The following is a 9,724-nucleotide window of genomic DNA, read 5'->3' on the forward strand; positions in this document are numbered from 1 at the left end:
TTCTAGACACCAGCATGGACTTTGTAGGTTTTTTATTATGCTGACTTTGCCTGGGTTTTGACGCATGGTGCAGGGAATATGGTAGATAGTAATCAATATCTCTTCCAGGGCAGTTCAGATCAAACAAATATTAGTTTCACTTGGTTAACAGTCCCTAGAAGTGGTTGTTGCTGCCACCTGCAATATTTTAGTATTAGTTTGTATTTCATTTTTTTATCAGCAAATGTTAGTTTGTTAAAATGATAGTTTGTATTCCATAGTGCTCAAGTGGGCCTTGTATTCCTGTTTTTATAGAAAAACTTGTACATCTTGATTGTTATGTGTGGCTTGAACGTATCTATCTTGACTTGACATAAATACGTTTCAAATTTTTTTATGTATGTATTGTATGATTATTTCTACTGTATTCTTTTTTTTTTTATTTGTTCATGTAATACAAGGGCGAGAAGCTCTTTGGTGTAGTACACGAATAGTTTCCTAAGTTTATCTTTAGTTGCCTAAATGAAGTTCCATGAAAGGTCAAGTAATTCTAGGGCGATATATAAAATCATGTTGGTAAATGGTAAATAACACTAATCCCTCTAGATCTTGTGAAAATTACACTCCATTAACTGAGTTAACAGTGGGATTAGAATTTTTGTTTTGACGGGATATTCTACATTAACCCAAATTAAACCATGTGCGTTAAAAAATAATAAAAATGTTGACCATTGCATCAAATGACCGTTGAAGGAGTAAATTCGGGTGAGGATTTGAGCAACAAGCAATGTGAATTACCTAACAGAGACAAATGCATTTAATCTTTCTTTGTTGCTCCAAGCAATATCTTGTCTTATTATGCACACTAGGTCAAATGAGCTTGACATACTTATGATAAAACACTGACCATGAGGTTGCATTTCCTAATCTACATCATTTCCGTCTATAAGCTGCTTCCATTGCATACAAAGTAGGCACTTGAAAAATACTAATAAAAATAATTTATAATTGAAGTCTTTTTGTCGTAACTTGTTTCAATAACTTTTTAACTTAATTCAACAAGTTTTATGATTTATGACATAAACTCATAAAAAAACATTAAATAAACAATTAAGCTGCTTACCTAAACATAATCAAAGAACATATGATGCCTTCACACTTCAGTTTCCTTTTAATGTTGTCCATTTTACAACTTTACTAAGAATGAAAAAAGGGGTACAATTCCATCAATAGTACCATATTACAACTACACCTACATTACATGTATGACATCAAATATTGTCTAGCAGAATTTGCCTGGGCTAACTCTAATTCCCACTTAATTTAGTTTCGACCCTAAAAAAGGGCAGGTTAAAGTACATACATAAATATCTGTTAATATTTAAAACAAAAAACCCCCCTCCACTTTGAAGTTATAGATACAAAAACTTGAGGTCAAGACTACTGCTTCATTAGCTTTACTTTGCAGGTGGCTGGGCAATCTGTTGCAGCTGGTGAACAACATGAGACATTCTAGGGCGCATAGACGGGACATGCTGCGTGCAAGAATAAACAAGGTCTACAACCTTTTGGATGGTACTAGCCTCTGGGATGATAGAGGAGGAAGTTATATGAAGATCCAAGAGTTCGTGATAGCGATGAGCTTGCACAAGAGGCGTCGCCCATTCAAATATACTCTGCCAACCCACAGAATCCACTGCCTGTGCAGGTCTACGTCCACTTACAATTTCAAGTAGTAGCACACCAAAACTATACACATCACTCTTTGTTGTGAGCTCATTTCTGTACACAAACTCCGGGGCAAGATATCCATAAGTTCCACCTGCCATCACAGTCCTCTCGTGCATTACCTCATATGGCACAAACTTGGACAGACCAACACCCATAAGCTGTGCTCCAAACTCCTCATCCAGCAGAACATTGCTAGCACGTATATCTCGATGCACAACTTGTGGCTTAACCTTGTCGTGCAGAAACCTGTTAAAATGAGGAAAAAGAGTATACTTTAAGCAATATATCCATTAACAACAAACATAAGGGAAATACTTTTGTTTGAGGGAATGAAAATTATAGTCATCATTAAGAGAAACAACAAACATGCATATGGCTGCCCTGGACAGAGGTTTCCATTTATCTCCTCCTCTCTACTCCATCCCCTTCCATTTACTGTTTCTTTTTGGATTGGAAGATAATGGCTTTCTCCTAAACTACCCTTTATATAATTTCATTTGGCTAATTAATAGTGTATATCTAGATATCAGATTTCTCCATGATGTCCTAAAAAGCATACAAGGCCATGCTAGAGTTTACATAATGAAGGTAATCATATCAAAAAAGTAAAACAAACAAGTCCACAAGTTGATAGAACTTGGGTTATCATAAGAAAACAAATCATCTGAGACTCTACTCCACAGGACAAATAGGACAGAAACAATGAAGAAAAGCAACTTTATATAGCCATCAAAAAGATTCCTTGAAGATTGATGCTAAATAAAAGACATCTTTGATAAATGATCTTACAAGGCCCGGGGAATGCAATATTAAAAACATTTTTATCTGGAAAAAAATCCCAACTTAATTACTGTGCTGGTGCTGGACTTGGAAACTGTAGATAACACATACGATCAAAAATCAAAACTGAAACTTCATTAGCAATTAAAATCACCTTAACTATTTCCACTTGTCTAAATGGAACAGGATCCCATCACAGATGCAACATTAATGGGTCCAACATAAATAATGCTGGGTCCTATGAGGCTATGATGATTAATTTTCTATCTCTCCCTCTATGATCATCTAATGTCAGAAATAACATTAGGGGATCCAGATCCATTCCAAATACATACTCCAAAGTTCTACCCTCCGTGAGTGGTTTTGGACCAAGTGCACTGGCATAGCATATTTTAATCAATTCAACTCTACTATTCCGTCGTAATATTTACTTGGTTAAATGGAGATCCCTATCTTCCAAACAAATGTCAGAATGAAGAGGATCATTGCTCTGATGTAAAATTAAAATTCAAGAACAGATGGATGGGGCATTTTAGCAGCAGGGAAATCCAAAACACACTAGTTCTTTATTGGATTTGATAATCGACCAGACCAGTGGCATTTAGACATGCTACACTGGGACAAAACATAACACAAGTTTTATTCTATTATTGGTACTTTTAAAGAAAGAACTAAAAAGGACACAGTTGAAAAATGGAACACTCTGGTTCCATTGAAAAGGGTGGAACACCAAGGGGAACAGAATGGAACAAATGCTACCAAATGCTACCTAAGTATTAAATTAAATGTGTTCCCATTTGAAATTTGCAATTTTATAAATAATTCAAATGGGCAATGCAGTACCAATTAAAAATAATTCATATGAATACCAAAGTTGAATGACCTAGATGCCACAGTTGCAGCAAAAGTAAAAAAAAAAAATGTATCATAGGAAATTTTTCATTAATTTGAGTGAAAATATGCATCTTGACAAGGAAAGCAAATGATTCTAAATTAACACATGGAAAGTTAGCAAAGAAAAAGTATAATTTGAACATACGCAATTCCTTGAGCAAGCGTAGTTGCAATTTTCATCCTCATAGCCCAATCTAAGTTGCGACCTCCCCTTGGTATATGATGTAGCCATTTATCTAAGGGCCCATTAGCTACAAACTCATAAACAATGTAGCGGTCACCATGATCATAGCAGCATCCCATCACAGCCACCAGATTAGGATGACGAAGCCGAGCAACCCTGCTAATTTCAGAATAGAACTCCTTTTTCCTCTGAAAGCTTGACCTCTTTAATCTCTTAACTGCGACTTTTGAACCATCTGATAAAACCCCACTGTATGTACCACCAGTCTTGGCATCCCCAACAAGACGGTTACCTTCACTGAAATTCTTTGTAATTGACCTTAATTCCTCTTTGGTAAAGACTTTCCATGATGGAAGAGAAGCTCCTGGAATAGATAGTTTTCTAGACCGCCTTCTTTTCTTGCCTCGCTTATATACAAGAAGCCAAACTACCACTGATAATGTTGTGGAGAGTATCAAGGTACTCACCACTGTGAGGATGATAAGGTATTCTCTGCGACGGTGCATTTGGTTCCGTTTTGTATCTGAGATAAAAGAAAACAGTAAACAGTTAGGTCAGCAATGATGATTCAAAAATTTAATAAAGATAGAAGAAAAGGAGGGGAAAATATAGCATAAGCAATAATATAACAAATTTCTCAAAAACAAGACACCTTTTGGGGAAGAATAAAAAGAAATGGAAAATGCAAATACCAAATTTTCTAATGAATGTAAAGTGAGAATTGACAGTGATATATACAAGGAAAACATACCTATATCAAGTATACATAGAGAAGCATGAGGATTGTCGCATCTCTCAGTTATGAGAGAGTTTGAATTATTAGTCACTACTGTACACAAATTGTCTGTACTGTTCCTATGACAGGACGGTCCAGTTCCATTACAATGGGGTGGAACATTGACCATAGAAAATATGGAGTTGTTCCACGGTGAATTGTTAGACCACATCCACTGATAACCAGCTGTAGAGTTGAGTCTTTGCCCACCAATCCAGCAACTATTTATAGATTCACCACATAGGCTTTGAGCAAATTGTAGCTCCTGAAGCGATGTCAATGACACTAAATGTCCACCATACTTACTACAACAGGTCTCTGAGTCATTCCAAGATTGGGGCCTCCCAACATGGAGAAAGCACTTGGTTTTGTTCGGGTCCATAACCCAACCAATCGGGCAAGGTACTGCACAAGGAGAGGAAACAATATAATATTTGAATAATAAAGCATTAGTATTCAAAGTCTATTCAGACAAAGTATAGAAATCATTATCAAAATGTGACTTCAAGCATCATCAGACATTCAGATTTGTGCTAGAATTTAGATAGAATACATCATACATGTAATCGTAAATATTAAGATGCATTATGAATCATGGCACAATAGTTCTTAAATCATTCATTTGGATAATACGATGTCAGTGTCAACATGCATCTAGATGCAAACTCACTCGGGAGAAAGAACCTGCCAATTAGTTATAACTAGTTGCTTCTACAGTAATTAGCTTGTGTATTAGTTAGCTTCTGAGTTTTACTTGGTTGTTAATAACAGATTATTTACAGTCTGTTATTCAGTTAGTAACTATGAGTGGAACAAAACATCAGACAACTGTATATTTATTTGTTTAACATCTCTACCCCGCTGGAACGTCGCTGCCTCACAGGAAACCAAAAACCAACATCTTCTCAAAAAAGGGGCCGCTCCAACTGCTACTGTCCTCAAAAATGGCCATGGCCACAGCAACTCCGATCTGCTATGCGATGGTTGACATAGCTTGGGGGGTGTGACGTGACAGGAAGCCGCTATTGCAGATGATAGTGCACAATTTAAACCTATGGTTTATACTGGCCAGCAACTACATAAATTGCTCATGTATCCTCTCTAATGCAGATCAACTTTCATATTTGACCAGATTTCTATGAAGAGGTTTTTTTATCAGCAAATTTTAGTTGTTAATTGTTAGTATTTTGTTAGCAGGGCGAATAAAACCCACGACTTTCCCCTCCCTCCCTTCTCTTACTTCTCCTCTTACCACCAAGCCAACCTTAAAACTCCTACACTTCTATGAATAGTAATTGTATCATTTAAGGTAATTAGGAAACGAAAGGACTAACAACACTTTTAAATAGTCCCAATTATAGTAAAATGTAACTGCATTTAACTTTTTTACCTTTCATCAAAACAATCGACACATTATCACATAATTAACTTCAAGGTTTTAAAGTGCAATCTGGACAAATGCAGCCACAACCAAAAACCTTGACGCAACCAAAATTGCGGTCATGGACCATTTTTTAAAACCTTGATTAACAGAAACACTCACTTCATTTCAAAATAATTGTCCATTCACTAGTTTTACTTTGTTTCAAATTGTTTATAACTTCTCAAAGTGAAGAAAGCATTTCTAATTATTTTTTCAATTTTAACTTGTCTCTTGGTATCTTCCCTAAAAGTAACACGAAAAAAAAATATTAATAGTGAAACTGAAAGAGATAACTTAGTGAAACGTAGTGATATTCTTCTAAAAATCAAAGGCATTCAATGATTTTTCACAATCATTCTACAAAACCTCAAGTATCAATGGTTTTGGATCGGAGGGACTGTAAGAAGAACAACAATAATAATTTCTAAAACATCGATTATGCAGATTTACTTAAGTAACATAGAAATAAAAATCGTACCTTTAGGGTCCCTATTGAGAGAACCATCGAAGTATCCACAAGTCTCGTTCAGTGTCTGCAAGCAAGACAAAGCTTCCGACAAATAGGTTCACAGCGAAAAAAAAAAAATTCTTTCATTTGCTTATTGCAAGAAAACATTAACTTATTTTTCAATTTGACTTTTTAACAAATAAAAAAAAGTAAATTATGGTTACTGTTACACTCACCGCATTGGAAGCGAGTCCATGAGCAGCAACAACTAGCAAAGGGAGTAGAAAGAGAACGAATTTCAGTTCCATGGACTTGGTCACGACAACCTCAAAATCTCGCTGCTACTAACTAGGAAACGAAAACATCGCACGCTGAGCGCGCGCGAGAAAAACAGCACCAGAAGACTTGCTCATTCTTTTTTTTCTTTCTTTTTTTTTTTGCCCTTGTTGTGACTGAATTAAAGTAAAGAGGGTAGGGCAGTTCCCATTCTGGTTTGCTCGTTTCAGTGTTTTTGGTGGGTAGGTCATAGGTGTAAATGCAATTAAAGAGGGTTTGAACTCTGAAGAGCAATCAGATCTGTTGAAAGTAAACCACATGGGTCAGTCTATTTCATAACGCAGAAGTGCAATATGTTAGGCCCATTTTGGGACAAAATGACGTAAACGAGTTTCTTTTACAAATTATTTATTCTAGAGAGCTTGTTTTGAAAGAATGTTTAGAGGGATATGTTTTTTTGTAGGGTTTCGCCATTTCTATTGGCGTAATCCTTATTTTGCCATCACTGTTGGTGAGATACCCCAAAGGGTTACGTCAACATGACTTGCGAAATAAATGTATGTGGGTTACGCCAACAACACTGGCAAGAAATACCCATGCATGTATCATTAACCCATGCACTCCACCCCATGTACACATGGCCACCAGCATGCATGCCACGCCACAACATGGGTTACGCCAATATGGATGACGGAATACCCATGCATGTGGTTACGCCAGTCCCTCTGGCGGAGCAGTCATGATTCATGTGGTTTCGCCAATCCCTGTGGCGAAATACCCATTATATTTATATGAGAAAGTTAGAGAGGAAAATACAACTTAGTTGTGTGTTTCTATATTTGAGTTGGGTAAAATATTCTCTGAAGACTTATCTACCTTCCACTTTTGTTATTTTTAAGTATGTTTTGTGTTATCTTTATTTTTAAATTTCTAAGAATCATTTATAAATTTTTTTAGAATTAAGATTTAATATTAAGTATTTTTTTAGATTTAGATTATTTAATTTTTAAGGGATTAAAATTGATACCAATTAATCTTTTGTTAATTTTCGGTATGTCTCACATTTTAATATTGGTTGTATATGTTAGTTTTAAATCCTCATATGATTTACAAATTATTGTTTTCTATTGTAGTATTTTGTAGATTTAGAATATTTAATTTTTAAGTTATTAAAATTGCTCCAAGATGAAGTATTATTATTATTTTATATGTCTCTTATTTTAATATTGGTGGTATCTTTCATTTTAAAATGATGACATTATTTATAATTTTTTTTAGAATGAACTTTTAATATGTAGTATTTATTAGATTTAGATTATTTAATTGAAGATTTGTTATATTTTGGTATGTCTCCCATTTTAATATAGGTGGTAATTTTTTTTTAAATCCTCACATCATTTATATTTTTTTTAGAATTAACTTATAATTTGTAGTGTATTATTTTTTAGATTTAGAGTATTTAATTTTGAAGTTATTAAAATTGCTTCGGAGTTGAATTTTTGTTAGTATGATTAATTATTTATAAAAAAAATTTGTAGGTATATTTTGGTATAAGATGAATTCTGTTATAGCAGTCTTATATTTCAGTGAAAGGGTATATGAAGAAAATGACGGTATAATATTTGAAGGCGGTAAAAAAAAACAATTCAAATTAATCGTGGAATGAGTTATAATGCTTTGAAAAAAAATAGGACAAAAGGTAAGGTTAGCAAATAATGAAATTATTTCTTGTATAAGCTGCAGATTTTTAGTTTCAGGAAAATATATTGCATTACAAATTTGTGATGACGAAGATGTTGAAACTATGATCGAAAGTTTTGTGGAAGCAATGTCTTCCAAGGTTATTTTGATGATGCCAAAGAATCAAGAGTTAAACAAATTCCAAAGATTCAAGAATCAAGTTTCAAGAATTAAGATTCAAGATTCAAGAATCAAGTTTCAAGAATCAAGATTCAAGAATCAATAGAAGACTCAATCAAGATAAGTACTAAAAAAGTTTTTCAAAACATTGAGTAGCACAAGAAGTTTTCGCAAAATCATTACCAAAGAGTTTTTCCTCTAGTAATCAATTACCAAAAGATAGTAATTGATTACCAGTGTTTTAAAACATTAAGATTTCAAATTTCAAGAGTTACAACTTATGTTTAAATAGTTTTAAATCATTTTAAACTTGTGTAATCGATTACACAATACTTGTAATCGATTACCGGAGCTTTTAAACGTTTTAATTTTCAAAATTCAAAATGAAGAGTTACATTTGTTGATGTGTAATCGAGTACACCTTAATGGTAATCGATTACCAGTGACTGATTTCGAAAAATACATTTCCAAAAGTCATAATTCTTCAAGTGACTTGTTTCTGAAGATTTTTTTTCAAATGTCACAACTTTTTAAGTGACTAGTTTTAAAGAAATTGCCAAGAGTCACAAGCTTTGACTTGAGTCATCAAGAGATTATAAATATGTGACCATGACATGAGTTTCAATTAATCATCAATCATCTTTGAATAATCTATCTTGATAACATCTTCTTTCAACATCCTTCATTCAATCTTTGAATATCTTCTTCCATCTCTTTCAACACTTTCAACATAATTTTCTAATTCATTTCTCTTCATCTTTCTAAAATTTTTTGTTCAATACTTTCTCTTTCAAGAAAAGTTCTTTGATAAAAAAAACTTGTGCTATTCATCTTTTTCATTCTCTTCTTCCTTTGCCAAAAAAACGAAGGACTAACCGCCTGAGAATTCTTTTGATTCTTCCCTTTCCCTTAAGCAAAAGATTTCAAAGGACTAACCGCCTGAAATATCTTTTATTTCCCCTTACAAAGATTCAAAGGACTAACCGCCTGAGAATTCTTTGTCCCAACACATTGGAGGGTACATCCTTTGTGGTACAAGTAGAGGGTACATCTACTTGGGGATTGTTATACTGAGAACAAGAAAGGGTACATCTCTTGTGGATCAGTTCAAGTGGAGGGTACATCCACTTGGTTATTCAAAGAGAACAAGGGAGGGTATGTGGTGTCCCTAAATAATGACTGGTTTAATAGTAATAGGTTAAATAGCAGAAACCATGGAATTTTTTTTTCTTCTCTTTTTTTTCGCACTGTTATTTATTTCACGGTAATTAATTTCAGAAGGAAAATTATCGTTATAGAGTCCTGAGTGGCCAGTTCACAACTCTATTCGGATTCATTTCTTTCTAATCACTTATAACCTCCAAACCATTTTTT

At 34.1% G+C, this 9,724-nt stretch overlaps 1 protein-coding gene across 1 annotated transcript; it reads right to left on the minus strand.

Moving 5' to 3' along the window:
• Nucleotides 1-1,143: 1,143 nt before the first annotated feature.
• LOC100779497 (C-type lectin receptor-like tyrosine-protein kinase At1g52310) lies at nucleotides 1,144-6,789 on the minus strand. Its single transcript, XM_003534910.5, has 5 exons — nucleotides 6,451-6,789; nucleotides 6,245-6,299; nucleotides 4,320-4,748; nucleotides 3,530-4,091; nucleotides 1,144-1,956 (listed from the first exon to the last, which is right to left on the minus strand). Exons 1-5 carry the CDS (start codon nucleotides 6,520-6,522, stop codon nucleotides 1,437-1,439), a joined length of 1,638 nt encoding a protein of 545 aa, XP_003534958.1. The 5' UTR covers nucleotides 6,523-6,789; the 3' UTR covers nucleotides 1,144-1,436.
• Between the last annotated feature and the right edge of the window lie 2,935 nt (nucleotides 6,790-9,724).

The sequence above is a fragment of the Glycine max genome, chromosome 9 (genome assembly GCF_000004515.6).
Source record: "Glycine max cultivar Williams 82 chromosome 9, Glycine_max_v4.0, whole genome shotgun sequence".
Classification (NCBI taxonomy): Eukaryota; Viridiplantae; Streptophyta; class Magnoliopsida; order Fabales; family Fabaceae; genus Glycine; species Glycine max.

Excerpts from the sequence above, each read along its gene's own strand:
- LOC100779497 (XM_003534910.5), bottom strand. The coding sequence starts at position 6,522 with ATGGAACTGAAATTCGTTCTCTTTCTACTCCCTTTGCTAGTTGTTGCT. Across the intron at positions 4,749-6,244 it reads TCTCAATAGGGACCCTAAAG|TACCTTGCCCGATTGGTTGG; the intron begins GTACGATTTTTA and ends CTCCTTGTGCAG. Across the intron at positions 1,957-3,529 it reads ACGCTTGCTCAAGGAATTGC|GTTTCTGCACGACAAGGTTA; the intron begins GTATGTTCAAAT and ends TCATTTTAACAG.